Source organism: Oratosquilla oratoria, chromosome 44, assembly GCF_046742065.1.
Source record: "Oratosquilla oratoria isolate Oo_2021 chromosome 44, ASM4674206v1, whole genome shotgun sequence".
NCBI lineage: Eukaryota > Metazoa > Arthropoda > Malacostraca > Stomatopoda > Squillidae > Oratosquilla > Oratosquilla oratoria.
Window position 1 is genome coordinate 11,261,285 of NC_134820.1, and position 24,860 is coordinate 11,286,144.

The following is a 24,860-nucleotide window of genomic DNA, read 5'->3' on the forward strand; positions in this document are numbered from 1 at the left end:
AAAACCTTCAGTTTACTAAGATCAATTAAAGTGGCCTTTGACCACTGGGATGAAGAAATTGTAAAGAAAATATTAGTCACACTGTTAAGGCCAAGATTGGAGTACAGAATTATGAAAGGGATGGAAGTCCTCAACAGAAGATTTATGAAAGTGGAATAAGAGAAAAACAAGAGGACATGAAAAGAAACTCAAAAAGGATAGTTATAGAAGAGATTTGAAAAACAATATTTTCCCACACAGAGTTGTGGATATCTGGAACAAATTGGATGTGGCAACGGGGTGTGCAAAAACTATACAAGAATTTAAAAACAAACTAGATGCTGAAAGATACAAAGACGGGTCATTATGACCATAGCTCTCTTCCCGCATAATACAACTAGGTAGGTAAATACAATCTTTTCTAAGCATTCATTCCCAAATATCTATTTCTCATTACACTTCTTAATCCCCCAAGGCATTTAGTTGCTTCTCTCACTCTATATTTGACCACCACTCCTCCCTTTCCTGCCACATGCACCCCTAAATGTATAATTGGGTGAGGGAAATGGAGCCCAAAGGGATTTCTTTGTGACTGCTCTCTGTGTTTCTTGAGTGGATGAAGTTGGCGGTTGCCATATAATTAAATGGTTGGGGTAAATCAATTTTACTGTTGAGCCCTGCTGTGGAAGTGCAGCATTGCTGCATTGCCTCTGACCTGAGAAACATTGCAGGGAACAGGAATAATCCTTCATCCGTGGGGAGATGGGATTTTTTTTCTTTCTTTTCGTCATCATCAGTTATCCTTGTTTATTGTTATTTATTAATTTTATTTTATTTTTATTTTATTTTATTTATTCTTATTTATTTGTTATTTACTTAATATATATATATATATATATATATATATTTTTTTTTTTTTTTTTTTTTTTTTTTTTTTTTTGTGATGGTTGTGGAATGGGTGTATGCTTTGACCTAGACATGCCATGGAGATAGGGTCCTTTGATATAGGTATGTATTTATGTACATTTTAATACGTATATAATTTTTCTAGATTGAAGGGCAGAAATACCGTGGCTATGGTTCATCAAAGCAGCTTGCCAAACAAGCAGCAGCTGAAGCAGCCCTTGTCAGTTTTGTGAAACCTCCAGCAGCAGCAGGAAGTAAAGCGGAAGACAAAACCCCATGGGCTACATTGGCTTCCTTTGCCATTTTTAAGCTGTTTAGTGAATGGCGGGAAGGACGCATTGGTATGTGTGGAACCCCAACCCAGGGATTATCAGGACTTCCTGCAGGTATGTGTAACAGTTTTGGTTGTTAGAATTATGTAGATGTTAGAAGATGATGATACTAACCATATTGATTAGTTGTAGGTATCTATCTATATATCAAAGTCTTCTCCTTTGTAAGGGAGGTGATTATTATTATATATTGTGAAAGTTAAATTAGCAATACTTGTCCATGAACATTTTGTCAGTCAACACCAGTGAGAGTAAAACTGTAGACGAGTTTTTCATTTTTGGTAGTCAAACACAAGAGATTGGTAGACAAGATACTCAGACAGGTACCCATCTTGTTTGGTAGTTAGCAGAGAGGGATTATCTGGTGGGATGAATCTGTGGCTTTCCATGGGAGGTGGATGGGTGGGTGGGGTTCACACCAAATAGAATTAAGGTTCTGTTGTGCATTCCCAACTTGGGTGAAGCAGTGGATATATCATCTTGATATCGTTGCATATATTCTTTCTTCTTCATCTTTTGTTTTCTGTGGTGACAGGTTGTTACAGTAATGTTCCTAATGTCAACTCAACTTCAGTTATCTTCTTCTTCTTCTTCTATGTTGAACTACCAGAATGGTGGCTTGACCATAGTATGGGTAAGGATATGGGAGTAGGTTCCAGTTTCCTTGGATGGGGTACCAACAACAGGCACCTGCATGTGGTGGTAATCCGAGATTGACATCAGGGAGAATTATCTCCCTTCTACTAGTCTTCAAAAATCATGAACACCCTTATCTTGTCAGCCCCAAAGGTCTGAAACCTGTTTTACAGACAAGGCCCAAGATCAACTTTATTTTTCCTCCACCTTTTTGCTGAAGGACATCTGACAACTTAAACTGCTCCCCTCCTACAATTACTTTAAGTCAGTGACATAGAAATAGTTACCACAGGGGCTGTAGGAGTGCCCAGGGATGTGTTGCTAGCCACTGTAGAACTTGATCAGTCATTTAAATGAGACCACATTTGGTCCAGGATTGATTGAAAGTGATAAAGTTGTGACACATTAACTCTGAGAAAAGCAGGATATAATGTAAGGGTATTGGAGTTAAAGATTGTGCATACTATCCTTTGATGTATTTGTATTTGTGAACAATTTTTTTTTTATTTTCTTGCAGGTATCCAGCCACTTTTGGGCCAGGCCCTCAGTGCCCTGACAAAGGTACAAGGCAGTGGAGATAAGGCAAATTTGGCCAGCTTCTCAAAGGCTATATCTGCTCACCTGGATGAGAAAGGTTCTGCAGCAGTGGTGGCTGCAGCTGCCAGTACTAGTGAGCCAGCCAAGGTAAACCCCTTTTTCATCACCTTACTTTTACATTCATATACCAAAGACTTTTTCCACCTACACGGGGGATAGCCAAAAAGAAAAAGGCATAGAAACCACTCCCACCCATTCCATTTCCTATGTATTCTCCATTCAGAAAAGGAGAAGACGGGGAGAAATCCCTTCAGGCTGCGTCAAATTTATCTCATACTTCCTCACCCCCCATCCCCCACCCACTCCCCCTCATGCATCACAGCATCATCTATACACAACCCTTTTCCATTCACCCCTAACTTCTGTCCTCTCCCGTCTTTCCTCCATAGACATTCCTCTCTTTTGTAATGCCCCTTTCACCCCATCCATCCATCTCATCCTAGGACGCTCCCTCGTATTCACTCCTTCCACCTCCGCCTTCCACACTTCTTTTACTAATCTTTCTTCACTCATTCTTTCCATGTGTCCAAAACATCCTAATACTCTTTCATCAATCCTACCTCCCAGCTCCTTTTCCACCCCCTGTTCTCCTCCTCACTTCATTTCTTCTCACTCTATCCAGCCTAGTACATACACATATACATAAATACATATACCAAGGCTTTTTCCCCCTTTCAAGGGAGGTAGCCAAAAAGGGAAAGGCATAAAAACACTCCCACCCATTTCATCCCTAAATACACTCCACACCCCTCCCACCCTCCCTCTCATCTGAGCACCTCCTGGATGACGGGCCATCCCCGCACCTTGCCCACCGCCCTGGGTCAGAAGCAGTGTCGCAAGACACAGCACATCCACAGCAAGGCCGCTTCATTTAATCGGCGACCCCCCCCTCTCCGTCCCCCCTTGCATATAAGGAGAGGACGGGGAGAAATCCCTTCGGGCTGCGTCAAAATTTACTCGCACATACTACCCCACCCCCCGCCCATTCCTCCTCATGCAATCACATCATCATCCATATACAACCATTCTCCACTCACCTCTGTCTTCCGTCCTCTCCCTTCCTTCCTCAACAGACATTCCCCTCTTCCCCAAAGCCCCCTTCACCCCATCCATCCACCTCATCCTAGGACGTCCCCTCATGTTCACTCCCTCCACATCTGCCTTCCATACCTCTTTTACTAGTCTTTCTTCACTCATTCTTTCCATGTGTCCAAACCATCCTAATATTCTTTCATCAACCCTATCTCCTAGCTCCTTTTTCACCCCTGTTCTCCTCCTCACCTCCTCATTTCTCACTCTATCCAGCCTAGTAACCCCCACCATACTTCTCAGACACCTCATCTCAAACACATTCAAACTCCTTCTCTCTTCTTCTCTTATGTTCCACGTTTCTGCCCCATACAGAGCTGTTGGCACAATCACGCCTTCATACAGTCTCCTCTTCGCATCCATTCCTAAATGTCTATTCCTCATTACACTCTTTAATCCACCAAGGCATTTACTCGCTTCTCTCAATCTACATTCTACCTCCACCTTCACTCCACCTTTTCCTGCTACACTTGCACCCAAGTATCTAAAACTATCCACTTCCTCCAGTCGCTCTCCCTTAATGTTCACTTCCAGTCTACTGCCACTCTCACCCCTTGCACATCTCATCACCTTACTTTTACCCATATTTATCTTTAGCTTTCTTCTATCACATACTCTCCCAAACTCTGCCACCAGCTTCCTCAATCCCTCCTCCGACCCTGCCACAAGCGCAGTGTCGTCAGCAAACAACAGCTGGCTCACCTCCCACTTTTCTCCATTTTCTTTAACCATCTCCAAGGCTTTTTCCCCCTTACAAGGGAGGTAGCCAAAAAGGAAAAGGCATAAAATCATTCCCACCCATTTCATCCCTGAATACATTCTACACCCCTCCACCCTCCCTCTCATCTTAGCACCTCCTGGATGATGGGTCATCCCTGCACCTTGTCCACTGCCCTGGGTCAGAAGCAGTGTCGCAAGACACAGCACATCCACAACAAGGCCGCTTCATTAAAACGACGACCCCCCCTCTCCGTCCCCTCATGCATAAAGGAGAAGACGGGGAGAAATCCCTTCGGGCTGCGTCCAATTTTGCTCACACAGACTACCTCCCCCCATCCCCCCGCCCATTCCACCTCATGCATCACATCGTCCATATACAACCACTCCCCATTCACCCCCTATTTCTCACCTCATTTCTCACTCTACAGCCTGGTATCCCCTACCATACTTCTCAGACATTTCATCTCGAACTCTTCCTGCATACAATCTCCTCCAAGCGTCCATTCCCAAATATCTATTTCTCATTATACTTTTTAATCCCCCAAGGTATTACTTTTCTCTCAATCCACCAATCCACCCTTTCCTGCCACATGTACCCCCAAGTATCTAAAGCTATCCACTTCCTCCAGCCTCTCTCCTTTAATACTTATACTTGTTTCCATTTTGCTGCCATCCTCTCCCCTTGTACATCTCATCATCTTTTACCCACATTTACTTTCAACTTCCTCCTCTCGCACACCTTCCCAAACTCTATCACTAACTTCCTTAATCCTTCCTCTGATCCTGCTATAAGTGCAGTGGCATTTGCAAACATCAGCTGGCTTATCTCCCATTTTTCTCCATTTTCTTTAACCATCTCCAATCTCCTGCACTACCCTATCCATTTACACATTGAACAGCCATGGCAACATGACATGTCCCTGGTGAAGTCCCATCTTTACCTCAGACCACTCTCTCTATTCATTTCTAATTCTAACACAGGCTCTACTATTCTCATAAAAACTCTTGACTGCTCTGAACAGCTTGCCAATATATCTGCAAAACCTCCCACAGTCTACCCTGTCATAAGCCTTTTCAAAATTCATAAAAGCCTAAAAAACATCCTTATCCTTTGCTGAAGCTTTCTCACATCACATGATCCCTACCTTTTTTAAACCCCCACTGTTCCTCACGAATTACTCCCTCTGTTCCTCCCCTAATCCCCTCAATCAAAACCCTCCCATAAGCCTTCTCAACTACACTCGACAAACTGATCCCTCTCAAAGTATTACACTCACATTTGTCCCCCCTTCCCTTGTAAAGCAGAACTATACAGGCACTCATCCAGTCCTCAGGCACTCTATCCTCTTTTAGACAAACATTGAACAACCTCACCATCCATTCCACCATCATTGTACCTCCCATTTTTAGATACCACATGAAAACGTGATCTGATGAAACCAGTTCACTGAATCCAGGGGTCACTCATATACAACTGCAAAAATATATAATCATGATGCCGATGCCAGTATCCTCACGTACCCACTCACTGCTCATGACGCTTATGTAGGCGTCATCATACTTAATTGGTGAATAACTGCTTCCATCACATCTTTTCTTATTTCTCCCCCATTTTCTTCATCCATCACTGATGTTTTCTTAGCACCTACCACTGGAACCACCTTTCCCTCCCTATCCTCCACAATTAGCAACTCCCATCTACCTCTTACTGCTGCAGCTTGTGTTATCATCTCTCCAACTGCACCTTTTTCCTTTTCTTCCCTACTTGATTTGCCTCCCCTTCCAAAACATATTTTTATTACTTTCAAAATTTTCTGTCGTATTCTTCCCCATTTTACATCTGCTCACCTTTTTACCTACATTATCGTGAGTTTTACTTTTATCTTTTTTCTTTGTACCTCTCATCCAATTTTGTAACCAGTCAGTGAATGCTCATTTCTTCTTTTCTAGAACCTTCTTTGTTTCATTGATTACAGGCTTTTCAAAATTATTTTATTGTTCTCTTCATGTTACATTTGTTTCGGTTTCTCTCTCTCCCCCCCCTCCCAGTGTACATCAATTCAGGAAGGTTGAAGGCATTTAGTGATGGAGTTTAGGAAGGTATGCAATAGGAGGAAGATAAAAATAGATGTGTGTAAAAGTAAAATGATTAGATGTACAAGGATGGCAGCAAGTTGGAAGTAAGTCTTGGAGGGGAGAGTGTGGAGGAAGTGGGTCATTTTATGTATTGGGGATCCCTTGTAGAAAGAAATGGAGGTGGGTAGAACTTTAGAATGAGGGAAGCAAGTAAATGTCTTGGGGGATTAAAAATTGTCATGAGAAAAGGCATCTGGGAATTGTGCCCATAACTGTATGGTGCAGAGACTACTTTAAGAAAGGCAGAAAGGAGAAGTTTTGTCTTTGAGATGAAGTATCTGAGAAGTATGGTTGGAGGTGATGGCCAAGAATGAGGTGGATGGGTTGGGTAAAAGGGATTTTGAGAAGGTAAGGGAGAAGGCAAGGGATACATACATACATATACCAAGGCTTTTTCCCCCTTACAAGGGAGGTAGCCAAAAAGGAAAAGGCATAAAATCATTCCCACCCATTCCATCCCTGAATACACTCCAATCCTCTCCACCCTCCCTCTCATCTTAGCACCTCCTGGATAACGGGTCATCCCTGCACCTTGTCCACTGCCCTGGGTCAGAAGCAGTGTCGCAAGACACAGCACATGCACAGCAAGGCTGCTTCATTAAATCGGCTACTCCCTCTCTCCATCCCCCCATGCATATAGGAGAAGACGGGGAGAAATCCCTTCGGGCTGTGTCAAAATTTACTCACATACTACCTCACCCCCCATCCCCCCTGCCCATTCCACCTCATGCATCACAGCATCATCCACATACAACCATTCTCTATTCACCCGTCTTCTGTCCTCTCCCGTCCTTCCTCAACAGACATTCCCCTCTTCCCCAAAGCGTCCTTCACCCCATCCATCCACCTCATCCTAGGATATCCCTTCATGTTTACTCCCTCCACATCTGCCTTCCATACCTCTTTTCTTTTATTAGTCTTTCTTCACTCATTCTTTCCATGTGTCCAAACCATCCTAATACTTTTTAATCCACCAAAGCATTTACTCGCTTCTCTCAATCTACATTCTACCTCCACCTTCACTCCACCTTTTCCTGCCACATTTGCACCCAAGTATCTAAAACTATCCACTTCCTCCAGTTGCTCTCCCTTAATACTCACTTCCAGTCTACTGCCACTCTCACCCCTTGTACATCTCATCACCTTACTTTTACCCACATTTATCTTCAGCTTTCTTCTATCACACACTCTCCCAAACTCTGTCACCAACTTCCTCAATCCCTCCTTCGATCCTGCCACAAGCGCAGTGTCGTCCGCAAACAACAGCTGGCTCACCTCCCACTTTTCTCCACTTTCTTTAACCATCTCCAATCCCTGACCCACTACCCTTGCATTTACCTCTCACACTACCCCATCCATGTATAAGTTGAACAGCCAGGGCGACATAACACATCCTTGACGAAGTCCCACCTTTACATTGAACCACTCCCTCTCTCCATTTCTAATCCTGACACAAGCTCTGCTACTCTCATAAAAACTCTTGACAGCTCCTAGAAGCTTTCCTCCTATCCCATATATACGCAAAACCTCCCACAGTGCCTTCCTGTCTACCCTGTCGTAAGCCTTTTCCAGATCCATAAAGGCCCAAAAAAATCCTTCCCCTTTCCTATAGCTTTCTCACATATGTCTTACCACAAAAACCTGATCTACACAACCTCTACCCGTACTAAGTCCACACTGTTCCTCACCAATTACTCCGTCTGTTCCTCTCGTAATCCTCTCAATCAAGATCCTCCCATAAGCCTTCCCAACTACACTTAACAAGGTAATTCCTCTGAAACTACTACATTCACACTTATCCCCTTTTCCTTTGTACAGTGGAACTATACAGGCACTCCTCCAGTCCTATGGCACTCTACCCTCTCTCCAGCAAACATTAAATAACGTCACCAACCAGCCCACCATCACTGTACCTCTTTTTAGTAATTCTGCATGGCATCCATCCAGACCAGGTGCCTTACCTGCTTTCATCATCTTAACAACTGCCTTCACTTCGTCCTTTCTTATTTCTCTTCCATTTTCCTCACTCACCACGGTCATTTTCTTAGCATTTCCCACTGCAGCTATCTTTCCCTCCCTATCCTCCTTCACATTTAACAACTCCCAAAAATATTCTGCCCATCTTCCCCTTACTGACTTCTCTTCCATTATCATCTCTCCATCTGCACCTTTTACCTTTTCTTTTCTTTTCTACTTGATTTGCCTCCTCTTCCTCTCTTAATTTCTCTCCAAAACATCTTTTTATTACTTTCAAAAATGTTCTGTCATACTCTTACCCCACTTCACATCTGCTCTCCTCTTTGCCTCCTTTACCTTTTGCTTTACTTCTCTTTTCTTTGTACCTCTCATATGACTCCCTCATCCTATTTTGTAACCAATCTGAAAGCTTGCTTCTTCTCTTCTACAACCTTCTTTGTTTCCTCATCTCACCATTCACTACCCTTTCTTCTATTTCCTCCTGTCCTTCTTGTTCCACACACCATCTTTGCACACTCTGTGACTCCCTCCTTGAACCATCCCCATTCCTCCTCCAGGGAGGATAGATGTAATTAAAAAAATAGTTGTGGATGGATATGTTGATGCAGCCCAAAGGGATATCCTCTTGTCCTCTAGTTTCCTCATGAAGGGACAAAGCAGGAGGATCACTGTGTAAATGAAGCAGCCCTGCTGTAGATATACTGTGTTTTGCTGTGTTGCCTCTGACCTCATCCATGAGGAGCTAAGATAAGAGGGAAACATTGGACATGATTAGGTGCATGCCTAGGCGGGAGACCTCTATTATAAGGGTGAAGATGCCCTTGGGATATACTATAGATAGATAGACATCTTGATAGCCTAGGCTGGAGACATCTATTTTAAGGGTGAAGATGCCCTTGGGATATACTCTAGATAGACATCTTGATATCTTCTGTTAAGCCTGGGTGTGTATCCCTCCCTCATTTAGTCAGTCATTCATCTACCTTTTTATATATATATATATATATATATATATATATATATATATATATATATATATATATATATATCTCAACATGTAATCTTTCAAATGTAGTCATGTGCCCTTTGTAATTAATGTTATTTGTGTATGCATGAATAACTGAGTATAGATTGAATATTTCTATATAATTTTTGCTCAATTTCTTAATAGGCCCCTCAAGCTGATGGCCCTAAAGTACCCAAGCCAGCCAAGCAGGTGCCAGATAATGCTGCAGAGATGCATCCTGTCACAGTTTTGCATCAGATGAACCCAGGATTTACATACACCACTAAGAAAACTACCAGGGATAACAAACCATATTTCACTGTCTCCGCAGACATCAATAATGAGACTTATACTGGAGAAGGTACGAGTGTGATATATGATTTTCTCTAATTCTGATATGATTGATGACAAATCTGAATAATAATAAATCTCTTTCCAAGGAGATTAAGAAGTTTAGGCCTGAATTAGGGGAAGGTGGAAAGGTGCATGATGGAAAAATGGGGGGGGGGGATAAATCTAGTAAACATGATAAAGGAATGAGAAAGACAAATGAGGAAGAAGTTGGGTAAATGGTACATATATACATACATATACCAAAGGCTTTTTTTCCCTTACACGGGGGGTAGCCAAAAAGAAATAGGCATAGAAATCACTCTCACCCATTTCATTTCCCATATATTCCACTCCCTTCCACCCTCCTCCCTCCCTCCTATCTTGACACCTCCTGGATGATGGGTCATCTTTGCATCCTGTCCACTGCCCTGGGTCAGAAGCAGTTCTAGTCCGATTCCCAGGTATCAGTCCCACCCCAATTTCTGTTAAAGTAATTAGGACAGGACCTGCCTTTAATTACCAAAATGTAAGCACTCAAGAAAAGCTATGTTTGAGGGCAATGACTCCTTTGGCCAGATCTCTCATGTTGGAGACCCACAGCTGGTGGCAGTAGCCATCAGATTAGCCCATAAGGTGCTCATGAAATATCTTCTGGGTATGGTTAAGGTGGGATAGTATAAAACGAAGTGTTTGGTATTTTTCATGCAATGGTTGCACCTGGGGTAGTTTGTTTCTGGCCAGACCTATTCTTTGTGTTGTTTTAGTGCTGAATGATAACCTGAACATTGTCATGCTTGTGTTGTTATTGCTTCTTTAGGGAGGGATTTTTCTGTGGGACTGACGTCTGGAGGGGGTTGATGGAGTAGAGTGTTTGATCTGTCTTGAAGTGATGTTCCAATCAGTTTTGATTGTGTGATGCAATAAGGTAGGTGAGTATGGATGAGGGCTCATGCATAGAAGTGTATGAAGTTTTATGGAGTAAAGGGATGGGAATGAGGAGGAGAGTGGAAAAGGAGTTGGGAGGTAGGGATGATGAAAGAGTATTGGGATGGTTTGGACACATGGAAAGAATGAGTGAAGAATTAGTAAAAGAAGTGTGGAAGGCAGAGGTGGATGGAGTGAACAGTAGGGGGTGACTGAGGATGAGATGGATGAATGGGGGTAAAAGGGACATTCAGAAAGAGTTAGATGTCAGTTGAGGAGGGAAGGGAGTAAACAGAAGATAGGGGTGAGTGGAAAATGGTTGTGTATAGATGATGCTGTGATGCATGGAAGGGAGTAGGTGAGGGCTGTGTGGGGGGTGGTTTAGGGAGTAGTTATGTGTGAATAATATCTTGACACAGCCCAAAAGGATTTCTCCCCATCGTCTTTTTTTCTGTATGAGGGGACAGAGAGGTGGGGTTGCTGATTAAAAGAAGTGGCCTTGCTGTAGATCTGCTGTGCCTTGCTGCATTGCTTCTGACCTAGGGCAGTGGGCAAGATGTAGGGATGATCCATCATACAGGAGGAACCAAGAAAAGAAGTAGGGAGGAGTGGTGAATGGGAGTGGAGTGGGTGGGGATGAAATGAGTGGGAGTGGAGTCATTATGCCTTTTGACTTTGGGTACAATGCTTGTAAGGGGGAAAAAGCCCTCTATGTATGTGTGGGGATGGGGAGGATTTTGGTTTGTGTGCAAGTTAAGATAGTCTTGGTACATATATTTTCTTTTTTATTTTGTATGGTTTGTTGGGTGTCTATATTTCTTTTCTTGATTGTTGAGAATCATGCTGTGGAGTTTAGTCAAGTGTGGTCTTGAGAACTGTCAAAACTTTGATAAGTTTTCTTCTGCTAGTCAGAACCTGTGCTATAGCTATTGATCTTGGTATGTTTATTTTAATGTTTGTTTTCATTGTTAGGTCTTTGATGTGTGTGCTGAATGTTGTATGAGCATAAGAAATACATACATATACCAAGGCTTTTTCCCCCTTACAAGGGAGGTAGCCAAAAAGGAAAAAGCATAAAATCATTCCCACCCATTCCATCCCTGAATACACTCCACACCCCTCCACCCTCCCTCTCATCTTAGCACCTCCTGGATGACGGGTCATCCCTGCACCTTGTCCACTGCCCTGGGTCAGAAGCAGTGTCGCAAGACACAGCACATCCACAGCAAGGCCGCTTCATTAACCCCTTCCATACGGTGCCGCACACGTAGGCGTCATGAGGAGCAAGTGGATTCGCGACGCTGCCATATCGGCGTCTTGATTATATTTATTGTAGTTGCCCCTGTGTTTTTACATTCTCTCTAATCTGCTCTTAATCCCATTCTCTGTGTTTTTCAAAATTCACGGGTGAGAGAGAGAACGATCGATATAAGCCGTAACTATGTTTTATGATGCGAGTATTATTACGACACGTCGTACGGCTGGCATTGGCTGCTGCCCGCGAGATTTAAGTCCCGTAGTGAAGTGGTTAAAACGGCGACCCCCCCTCTCCGTCCCCCCATGCATAAAGGAGAAGACGGGGAGAAATCCCTTCGGGCTGCGTCCAATTTTGCTCACACATACAGACGCTCCTCAACTTACGTTTTAGTTACGTTCCGAACGGCCGAACGTAAGTTGTTACTGTACTATACATCCGTAAATTCTATTACCGTATCTTACAAAACACTCCTAAATCATTAATTATACACATAACATTGTAAAATAATAACATTAATTTCATACATACATACATATACCAAGGCTTTTTCCCCCTTTCAAGGGAGGTAGCCAAAAAGAAAAAGGCATAAAAACACTCCCACCCATTTCATCCCTAAATACACTCCACACCCCTCCCACCCTCCTTCTCATCTGAGCACCTCCTGGATGACGGGTCATCCCTGCACCTTGCCCACCGCCCTGGGTCAGGAGCAGTGTCACAAGACACAGCACATCCACAGCAAGGCCGCTTCATTTAATTGGCGACCCCCCCTCTCCGTCCCCCCTTGCATATAAGGAGAGGACGGGGAGAAATCCCTTCGGGTTGCGTCAAATTTTGCTCACACATACTACCTCACCCCCCACCCATTCCTCCTCATGCAATCACATCATCCATATACAACCATTCTCCATAAATTGAGATGGTGGAGGAGGAGGCAAGGCACTTTCAGTCTGTCATTTGTGCAATGTAAACAATGGATGCAGCGTCATGCGTAAGTATCGTTTGAACTACGGAGAGCGTGCTACACTATTAAATTCACTCGAAAAAAAATTTACAATTTTTTTTTTACAGTCCGTTCAAACGTAAAATCGAAAAAACGTAAAACAAATGAACGTAAGTAGAGGAGCGTCTGTACTACCTCACCCCCCATCCCCCCGCCCATTCCACCTCATGCATCACAACATCATCCATATACAACCATTCTCCATTCACCCGTCTTCTGTCCTCTCCCGTCCTTCCTCAACAGACATTCCCCTCTTCCCCAAAGCCTCCTTCACCCCATCCATCCACCTCATCCTAGGATATCCCTTCATGTTCACTCCCTCCACATCTGCCTTCCATACCTCTTTTACTAGTCTTTCTTCACTCATTCTTTCCATGTGTCCAAACCATCCTAATACTCTTTCATCAACCCTATCTCCCAACCTCCTTTCCACCCCTGTTCTCCTCCTCACCTCCTCATTTCTAACTCTATCTAGCCTAGTAACCCCCATCATACTTCTCAGACACCTCATCTCAAACACATTCAAACTCCTTCTCTCTTCCTCTCTTATGTTCCATGTTTCTGCCCCATACAGTGCTGTTGGCACAATCACTCCTTCATATAGTCTCCTCTAAGCATCCATTCCCAAATGTCTATTCCTCATTACACTTTTTAATCCACCAAAGCATTTACTCGCTTCTCTCAATCTACATTCTACCTCCACCTTCACTCCACCTTTTCCTGCCACATTTGCACCCAAGTATCTAAAACTATCCACTTCCTCCAGTCGCTCTCCCTTAACCTCTTCACTCCGGGGCTCATCGCACGTCTGGCAGCATTAGCTGGCGGACGTGCGATGTTGCGTCATAATAATCGCATTATAAAAAATAAAGTCAGTGCTCAATCGTTCGTTCTCTTTCACCCGTGAATTTTGATAACCATAGAAAATATGATGAAGCCAGTTTAGAGGGAATCGAGGTTACGTAGGTATGACTACAATAGATATAATCAAGACGCCGAAGTCGGCATCATCGCGTACCCACTTGCTCCTCATGACGCCTACGTAGGCATCACTGTATGGAAGTGGTTAATGCTCACTTTCACCCCTTGTACATCTCATCACCTTACTTTTACCCACATTTATCTTCAGCTTTCTTGTCACACACTCTCCCAAACTCTGTCACCAACTTCCTCAATCCCTCCTCCGATCCTGCCACAAGCGCAGTGTCGTCCGCAAAGAACAGCTGGCTCACCTCCCACTTTTCTCCATTTTCTTTAGCCATCTCCAATCCCTGACCCACTACCCTTGCATTTACCTCTCGCACTACCCCATCCATGTATAAGTTGAACAGCCAGGGCGACATAACGCATCCTTGACGAAGTCCCACCTTTACCTTGAACCACTCACTCTCTCCATTTCTAATTCTGACACAAGCTCTACTACTCTCATAAAAACTCTTGACAGCTCCTAGAAGCTTTCCTCCTATCCCGTATATCCGCAAAACCTCCCACAGTGCCTTTCTGTCTACCCTATCGTAAGCCTTTTCCAGATCCATAAAGGCCCAAAAAACATCCTTCCCCTTTCCTATAGCTTTCTCACATATCTGTCTTACCACAAAAATCTGATCTACACAACCTCTACCTGTCCTAAATCCACACTGTTCCTCACCAATTACTCCCTCTGTTCCTCTCCTAATCCTCTCAATCAAGATCCTCCCATAAGCCTTCCCAATTACACTTAACAAGCTAATCCCTCTGAAACTACTACATTCACACTTGTCCCCTTTTTCCTTGTAAAGTGGAACTATACAGGCACTCCTCCAGTCCTCTGGCACTCTACCCTCTCTCCAGCAAACATTAAATAATGTCACCAGCCAGTCCACCATCACTGTACCTCCTTTTTTTAGACATTCTGCATGGCATCCATCCAGACCAGGTCCCTTACCTGCTTTCATCATCTTAACAACTGCTTTCACTTCATCCATCCTTATTTCTCCTCCATTTTTCTCACTCACCACGGTCATTTTCTTAGCATTTCCCACTGCAGCTATCTTTCCCTCCCTATCCTCCTTCACATTTAGCAACTCCCTAAAATATTCTGCCCATCTTCCCCTTACTGCCTTCTCCATTATCATCTCTCCATCTGCACCTTTTACCTTTTCTTCTCTACTTGATTCGCCTCCTCTTCCTCTCTTAATTTCTTTCCAAAACATCTTTTTATTACTTTCAAAATTTTCTGTCATACTCTTACCCCACTTCACATCTGCTCTCCTCTTTGCCTCCTTTACCTTTTGCTTTACTTCTCTTTTCTTTGTACCTCTCATATGACTCCCTCATCCTATTTTGTAACCAATCTGTGAAAGCTTGCTTCTTCTCTTCTACAACCTTCTTTGTTTCCTCATCCCACCATTCACTACCCTTTCTTCTATTTCCTCCTGTCCTTCTTGTTCCACACACCATCTTTGCACACTCTGTGACTCCCTCCTTGAAACATCCCCATTCCTCCTCCACACCTAGCTCTACTCTATCCTTCACTCCCTCCCACTACTCCTTCAGTTGCTTCTTGTACTCCTTCTCCTTTTCCTTTTCATTTAACGAGTTCACTCTAAGCACCTCCCTACCTTTTGTCCCTTTCCTCTTTCTCCATCTATCCTCCACTCTCAACTTACCTTCCACCAAAAAATGATCTGATATTCCCCCACCCTCTCCCCTTAGCACATGTACATCCTTAACTCTTCCTATCTTAATCCTATTTACCCCGACATAGTCCATCAACGCTCTGTCTACCACCCTTCCCTCCACCACCCTCTCCCATGTGTACTTATGCTTGACTTTCTTCCGAAACACTGTATTTGCTATCATCAACTCTCTTTCTAGAGACATTTCCATCATCAACTCTCCACTATGATTCTTTCCTGGAACTCCACATTTCCCAACCACTCTATCAATTGGATCATTTCCTACCCTAGCATTAAGGTCTCCCAGTACTATTACATTGATATTTCTCCCTAAATCCTCTATGCACTCATTTAAATCTGTCCAAAAAGCCTCCCTTTCTTCTACACTCTTCTCACTACCAGGCCCATATGCACTTACAAAAACCCACATCTCCTTTCCCAGTTTCACCTCCATCCACGTTATCCTTGAGGAAACCTCCTTCCACTCCACTACACGTTTACCTATCTCTTCACTTACTAGTATAGCCACCTCTTCACTCCTGATAACACTCCCAAACTTACACTCGCCCTTCCCTTTCAGCTTAGTTTCACTCAAAGCCAACACATCCATCTTTCTTCTTACAAACATACTACCTATCTCTTCCCTTTTACTCTCATCTGTACCACATCCACGCACATTAAAAGACCCAAACCTTAGGGTGCTGGTCCCAGACCCTCTTATGCCTTTGCTTTTTCTTTTAGGAATGTCCCCTGTGGGGCTACAAGGAAAAGGATGCCTAGTCCCAATCCCCTTCCCTTTCTTCTTGCCTCTTATGATCCAAATGGAAATACTTGATGGCAGTATTCTTTTCCCCCACCACAGGGAAGGTAGGCGAAAAAGGAAATGAATATTCAGAGAAATTGTACAGAACAGTAACAAGGGGTTGGGGGACAGTCGTAGTATAAAAGTGTCATCATTTCTTATGAACAGAGTTTTCCTCTTATTACAGCCAAAATGATGTGTGGCTCTGGGCCATAGACCCTAAAGTATCATCTGCATGCCACTTTGCCACAATAACATGCAGCCAATACCCCAGAAACAATAAAAAACTGAAATGAGCACCGGAATTTTCCAGTTCTTTTTCAGTGGAAGGGTATAGCCACTCTATTTTACTATTGAATGAAGGATTCCTTGATTCATTGTTGTCTGGAGTGAGAAGTGTTACTGATGATTTCTGAGAGGAACGCCTGCATTCTATTTATTCTTATGTCTGTAAGAAGCATCACTAACCAAGAGAAGACAAATAACCATAGAGAAGCTCCAGTTATCTCCCATCCCCACCTCCGGAAGGAGGTGCAATCCCTTATCTGGTCAATGGATCAGGTAGATCAAGGAAAAGTTAGATAGGATAAAGTAAAATTGAAAGAGCTGATGGTCAGGATGTCAGGTAAACAAAAATGTACATGGGTGACAAGTTGGTGAAGAATGTATACCCAATAGCAATTACCTTTCCCATGATAGAAGTGCAACAGAAATGGACTGGTTCTCTGGTGCAGGAGACCTGCAGCCCCCAGGTAGCTGGCTATTATGGGATAAGTTTCATGTAAAAGTTGACTATTTGAGCTCTGACAGTGCAGATTAGTGAGGCTCTTGAAGTTGCATGGATAAATGAGGTTATAGGAATAGAATATTACCTTCTTACACACTATCATGTATATCTATGTGATGGTAGTAGGAGACCAACTATGTCATTATCTGTGCAGTGTTTGTGTTGTATGTGTTGCCAAAACGTCCTGTTGTAGCTGCATTCCACAACTATAGCCACAGGTTTGGCCGATAAGTCAATCAGTGAAGATATCTTGTTATGTCCGTAGGGAGTAAGTGCTGGATGGTGAAGTATTAGGTATTTTGTGTCTTCTATTATTGTGGATCCATAGGTGGGTTCTGTGTTGGTAGTTTTAGTGAAGGATGGTGACTTGAACAAAAGCATGCAAGTGTCATTCTTACCTGCCTTGTAAGGCATTTTTCTTCAGGGTTGGTTCTGGGGGAATTTAAGGTATTAAGGAATTTGTTAATCTTTTGGGGAGTGTTTATTGATATATGCATGTATACCTATGTATGGAGCTTTGTGTGGCTTAAACAGAAAGGAGTGGAACAAACTAGTGTAAGGGGAATGAGAGGGGTGAAGATTTTCCTCTCCTCTACCAAGCCAGTTAAGTGCTTTACTAGTTAAACATAGTGATTTTGAAGTGTTCTTAATGAGAGGTAAAATATGCTTTCTCTTTTTCAGGTACAAATGCCAAAAAAGCCAAACTTGCTCTGGCCAAGGAAGCCATAAAATGGCTCTATGGTGTTGAATCAACTTTTGAAGTACCCACTTGAGGAGAGTGCTGTTTAAGTGCTGGGCTCGCTTGTGGGATCCAAGAGCTTCATATTTTGCAAGGCAGCATGAGCAGTTGTTCATGTGCAATATTTCTCATTATTCAGCTTATTTCAGAATAATATATTAATGAAAATGAAGTTACAGTTGTAATTGTTGCCTAGGGTGCATACCTTATTTGTGTACCAGTGTGTGTAGTAGATGTCTTCAAATATTGCATTCTTTCAACAGAAAGATTTCAAAGTAGTGTGTACTCAGTTCAGGCATGTGCAGGATATTTTAGACAAAATTGATATTTTGTCATCCTTTCTGTCTTCAGCATAGATATGACAAGATGTTAATTAAAGTGCAACAAATGTAGACAGAGAAGCTTACTTCTTTTTAGACTTAAGAAAAAAATAAAATGTCATTATGTTTGCAGTATTTGTAAGGTTATTCACCTTTTGAAAATTTATTGCCTGCGCGGACTTTGGCTAGCTCACCCTAGATCTTAGTCTGTGTGAATGTTTCACCAGATGCTCATTAGTACTGCTAGTTCTACTTCTGTTCTTAGTCATGTACTTCATTCTTCTCATGTGCCTCCTCATTTTGCATTCTTGTCCTTTTTGATCTTCCTTCATTGCATTCGCCTTCCTGCTTCCTATTCCACCTCATACCTCCTTTTAATCTTATTCTTTTGCTTCACTCTCCCTCCCTGTTATTAATTTATTTTTTGTGTATTAGCTATTTTAGTTGAAAGTGCAGAATTTATACACTTGTGCACTGAAATATGTTGTATTAAATGCAGTGGATTGAATGTGTGCTGTTTAAGAAACCTCGTCATGCTTTTGTTTTGTAGAGTATTAAATCAATGGCATGATTTGTGTTTAAGCGTGCGAAACCAAATGAACATGGCATTATTATATGTTGTAGGATCCAGAGAAATTGTAACTACATGCAATATTTCAGTTTTTTATTGTTTATATGAAATTTTAACAAAATTTACAATATATGTAAAAAATTAAATAGACTTTGAATTATCAACCCCATTTCTCTTTTCTCTGAAAACAATAGGGATTGATCCTGGTAGCTCAAGCCTAGCATTCTTGTTTCACACATGAAAAACCGGAGTTCCAGATCTTTGCAGAGAACATGGAAATCTTTGTTGATGAGTGGGGGTGGATGTATGCCTTGGCTGGCTATCTATCTATGTACCAAGGACTTCTCCTGTATAAGGGAGGTAGCAGATTTAAAGCATACACCTACCCCACCTGGAATCTCGCTGGCTGATCGGGTTAGGGCGTCTTTACTTGTGGTGAAGGTCGAGGTGAGGGCAGTTCGAATCCTGCCACCAGCAAAGTTGAACCAAGGGTATGGTTCACTAAATTCCATGCTACAAAGCCCTCTGTGAGGGGCACTGTCCTAGCCTCCCAATAGGGGGGAGTGTGTGACGTTAAACCATGAAACCATATCACCTACCCCCACCCATTCCACTCCAATCCACCACCCTTGTTTTCCTCTTGTCGTAGCTCCTTGTGGGTGAAGGGTCATCCCTGTCTCATACCCGCTGCCCAGATTAGAAGCAATGCAGCAAGATACAGCACATCCACAGCAGGGCTGCATTACTTACATGACGACCCTCTCTCATCCCCATGTGCAAGGGGTAGCCTTGGCTGGCTACCTCCCTTATAAGGGGAAAGAGGCCCTTGGTATATAGATAGACTACTTGTGGAGAACATGTCTGCACTGTCAGGCTTACCTTATGACTTAATTCACACATTCCTATTGCATATATGCTCTAAATTTATACCAAAAGTCAGATGTTAGTCAGACCTACCCTAGCATGTCTGGATGAAGGTAGGCCATGTCTGTATGGCAGAAGAAAACCCGTAGTTCCATATGTTCCCCTAAGGCTCCAGTGTGAAATACAGCAAATTCTGATCAAACAATTTGTTATCCTTGGTGTCTTGCAGAAGAACTGCAGCCTTCAGATATCTGGTAACAGCCCCCATCTGGAATCATAGTCTTTCAGGGATGTATTGTTGACTAGGGATTGTTATAATCTCTGCATCCATTCCCAACTGTCTATTTCTCATGACACTTTTTAATACCACAAAACGTTTAATTGCTTTCAATCTACAATTTACTTCCAGTTCCTCTCCCTTTCCTGCCACATGCAACACCAAATACTTAAAACTATTGTAAGAGGCTGGTAGAAGACAGGTGTTACATTTTTATGGGTTAGGTGTTTATAAACAATATAGTGAGTGAGTTGCTTAAGTTCGCTTTCCGCTTAGTGTAGATAATAAAATTCATATAAACATTGGCCAGGGACCTCAATGAATTGCTGACTTGGTATTATTTGTAACCTAAGTGAGATATGCAGAGATTCAAAATAGTTTAAGTAAACAATATTGCCAGATAGACTTGTAAAAATGAATCTGGTTGGTGAAAGGGTGGAGAAAATTCAATTGGTTCATGATTGTAAGATCACGCCCTTTGGAAAGGATCTTAAATATGAGATTCATTGGACTAAAGAAATCATTACATCACTGCAAAGCTCATGTAGGATCTTGCACATAGTTCGAAATAACAATTACAATTGCCGAGGATAACACAAAAAAGCATGTTAGCTTATTGCCATTGTGGTCCTCATTAGACTATTTTTCTACACAAAGTTACACAGACAACATACATAGGTGTTAAGGGGACCAAAGGCAGTCATGAGTAATACCAATCAGTACACATATGACACAAACATTATTATACATTTGCTTGTGGCAGGATCGGAGGAGGGATTGAGGAAGTTGGTGACAGAGTTTGGGAGAGTGTGGGATAGAAGAAAGGTGAAGATAAATGTGGGTAAAAGTAAGGTGATGAGATGTACAAGGGGTGAAAGTGGCAGTAGTCTGGAAGTGAGCATTAAGGGAGAGTGACTGGAGGAAGTGGATAGTTTTAGATACTTGGGTGCAAATGTGGCAGGAAAAGGTGGAGGTAGAATGTAGACAGAGAAGCGAGTAGATGCCTTGGTGGATTTAAAATGTAATGAGGAATAGACATTTGGGAATGGATGCTAAGAGGAGACTGTATGAAGGAGTGATTGTGCAAACAGCACTGTATGGGGCAGAAACATGGAACATAAGAGGAAGAGAGAAGGAGCTTGAATGTGTTTGAGATGAGGTGTCTGAGAAGTATGATGGGGGTTACTAGGCTAGATAGAGTGAGAAATGAGGAGGTGGGGAGGAGAACAGGTGGAAAGGGGGTTGGGAGATAGGGTTGATGAAGGAGTATTAGGATGGTTTGGACACAAGGAAAGAATGAGTGAAGAAAAACTAGTAAAAGAGGTATGGAAGGCAGATGTGGAGGGAGTGAACATGAAGGGACATCCTAGGATGAGGTGAAGGGGGCTTTGGGGAAGAGGGGAATGTCTGTTGAGGAAGGATGGGAGAGGACAGAAAACGGGTGAATGGAGAATGGTTGTATATGGATGATGATGTGATGCATGAGGTGGAATGGGTCAGGGGATGGGGGGTGAGGTAGTATGTGTGAGCAAATTTGACGCAGCCCGAAGGGATTTCTCCCCGTCTTCTCCTTTATGCATGGGGGGTCGCCGATTTAATGAAGTGGCCTTGCTGTGGATGTGCTGTGTCTTGCGACACTGCTTCTGACCCAGGGCAGTGGACAAGGTGCAGGGATGACCCGTCATCCAGGAGTTGCTAAGATAAGAGGGGTGTGGAGTGTATTCAGGGATGGAATGGGTGGGAATGATTTTATGCCTTTTCCTTTTTGGCTACCTCCCTTGTAAAGGGGAAAAAGCCTTGGTATATGTATGTATGCTAATACTACTAAAATGTTTGTTGTAACAGAATATCGAGACCAAAACTTGAGCATCATCACATTAAGGAACATGACATTATGCATCAGGAACAACAAAATATTGTTAAAGGTACCAAAACAGTATGAGTGAGTACCATATCAGCGTAGTACCATTAATGATAAACTAAGAGTAAATATCAAGGTAGCAGGCCATCAACAATATCAACATGTTATAGTGAATGCTACATAGCAGCTTGGGTCACCTATTAGGAAGTAGTACATTATAACCTAAAAAGCACCAGTAGTAGGGTATAGGGGACCAGTACTCATACGAGTACAACAACAAGGAGATCAAGGGAAAGGTCCAACTACCTTGTTGCCTGGTGCCCTGATTCACCAGGCTTGTATTATGATCAGATCATAACTATTCTTGGACCACACCTGAGACATACACTATGACAAACAAAACAAAGGTGGAAACCAGTTTTGAATATCTAACATTTTTATACTAAGCTAAACCTCTGAAGGACAAAAGGGGAGGTCAGAACAGTTATGAGTGAATGCAGATTTGGATGGTATTACTCATGGAATCTGTCTGTTACCCCTCACTAGGCTAGTAGTACATGAAATCAAGGCTGTTCTCGGTCCATAGCTGAGACATATAGTAGTCCTTGACTTTTTTCTTGAAAGTAACTTTGCTATTTGACTGTTTAATGGACACAGGTAGTGAGTTCCATAGTTGAACACCTGTGAAGTGAAATCTGTTTTTGGCGAAGGAACCTGCATGAGTTACAATAAAAGACCCTTGACTGTTCCGGGTTCTGATCTCAGCAGATAACATAAAATTATGGCTCGCATATGAAGGAGCAGGATTATGAACGACATTGTAAACATGATTTAGTTTCAGCTGCTGGACACGGTATTTCACAAGTAACATTCCTACTTTGCTAAATTCTTCTATACCAATATAACTATGTTGAGGTAAATTTAGCATGAATCTACATATATACATATACCAAGGCTTTTTCCCCCTTACAAGGGAGGTAGCCAAAAAGAAAAAGGCATAAAACCATTCCCACCCATTCCATCCCTACATACACTCCACTCCCCTCCACCCTCCCTCATATCTTAGCACCTCCTGGATGACGGGTCATCCCTGCACCTTGTCCACTGCCCTGGGTCAGAACCAGTGTCACAAGACACAGCACATCCACTGCAAGGCTGCTTCATTAAGTCAGCGACCCCCCTCTCCATCCCCCCATGCAGAAAAGGAGAAGACGGGGAGAAATCCCTTCAGGCTGTGTCAAATTTCTCTCACACATACTACCTCACCCCCCATCCCCTGACCCATTCCACCTCATGCATCACAACACAACATCATCCATATACAACCATTCTCCATTCACACCTATCTTCTGTCCTCTCCCATCCTTCCTCAACAGACATTCCCCTTTTCCCCAAAGCCCCCTTCACCCCATCCATCCATCTCATCCTCAGATGCCCCCTCATGTTCACTCCCTCAACATCTGCCTTCCATACCTCTTCTACTAATTTTTCTTCACTCATTCTTTCCATGTGTCCAAACCATCCTAATACTCTTTCATCAACCCTATCTCCCAACTCCCTTACTAACCCTGTTCTCCTCCCCACCTCCTCATTTCTCACTCTATCTAGCCTAGTAACCCCCATCATACTTCTCAGACACCTCATCTCAAACACATTCAAACTCCTCTCTTCCTCTCTTATGTTCCATGTTTCTGCCCCATACAGTACTGTTGGCACAATCACTCCTTCATACAGTCTCCTCTTAGCATCCATTCCCAAATGTCTATTCCTCATTACACTTTTTAATCCACCAAAGCATTTACTCGCTTCTCTCAATCTACATTCTACCTCCACCTCCACTCCACCCTTTCCTGCCACATTTGCACCCAAGTATCTAAAACTATCCACTTCCTCCCGTCGCTCTCCCTTAATGCTCACTTCCAGTCTGCTGCCACTTTCACCCCTTGTACATCTCATCACCTTACTTTTACCCACATTTATCTTCAACTTTCTTGTTTCACACACTCTCCCAAACTCTGTCACCAACTTCCTCAATCCCTTCTCTGATGCTGCTACAAGCGCAGTGTCATCCTCCCACTTTTCTCCATTTTCTTTAAACATCTCCAATCCCTGACCAACCACCCTTGCATTTACCTCTTGCACCACCCCATCCATGTATAAGTTGAACAGCCAGGGCAACATAACACATCCCTGACGAAGTCCCACCTTTACCTCGAACTTTTCACTCTCTCCATTTCTAATCCTGACACATGCTCTACTATCGTAAAAATTCTTGAGAGCTCCTAGAAGCTTTCCTCCTATCCCGTATATCCGCAAAACCTCCCACAGTGCCTTCCTGTCTTACCTTGTCATAAGCCTTTTCCAGATCCATAAAAGCCCAAAAAACATCCTTACCTTTTCCTATAGCTTTCTCCCATATCTGTCTTACCACAAAAATCTGATCTACACAACCCCTACCTGTCCTAAATTCACACTGTTCCTCACCAATTACTCCCTCTGTTCCTCTCCTAATCCTCTCAATCAAGATCCTCCCACAAGCCTTCCCAACTACACTTAACAAGCTAATCCCTCTGAAACTACTACACTCACATTTGTCCCCTTTTCCCTTGTAAAGTGGAACTATACAGGCACTCCTCCAGCACTCTACCCTCTCTCCAGCAAACATTAAATAACGTCACCAGCTAGTCCACCATCATTGTACCTTCTTTTTTTTTTAGACATTCTGCATGGCATCCATCCAGACCAGGTGCCTTACCTGCTTTCATCATCTTAACAACTGCCTTCACTTCATCCTTCCTTATTTCTCCTCCATTTTCCTCACTCATCACGGTCATTTTCTTTGCACTTCCCACTGCAACTCTCTTTCCCTCCCTATCCTTCACATTTAGCAACTTCCTAAAATACTCTGCCCATCTTCCCCTTACTGCCTTCTCTTCCATTATCATCTCTCCATCTGCACCTTTTACCTTTTCTTCTCTACTTGATTCGCCTCCTCTTCCTCTCTTAATTTCTTTCCAAAACATCTTTTTATTACTATCAAAATTTTCTGTCAAACTCTTACCCCATTTCACATCTGCTCTCCTCTT

The 24,860-nt window shown here is 42.9% G+C and overlaps 1 protein-coding gene across 2 annotated transcripts in view; it reads left to right on the forward strand.

The window, feature by feature from the left end:
- LOC143022169 (double-stranded RNA-specific editase 1-like) overlaps positions 1-18,918 on the forward strand; it is a 42,001-nt gene extending 23,083 nt beyond the window's left edge. For both annotated transcript variants that reach the window (XM_076180270.1, XM_076180268.1), the window contains exons 5-8: positions 1,031-1,271; positions 2,371-2,537; positions 9,544-9,739; positions 17,824-18,918. In XM_076180270.1, coding sequence (XP_076036385.1) covers positions 1,031-1,271; positions 2,371-2,537; positions 9,544-9,739; positions 17,824-17,915 — 696 coding nt within the window. In that variant the 3' untranslated portion in view covers positions 17,916-18,918. The remainder of the gene's footprint in view (positions 1-1,030; positions 1,272-2,370; positions 2,538-9,543; positions 9,740-17,823) is intronic.
- Positions 18,919-24,860: the final 5,942 nt, after the last annotated feature.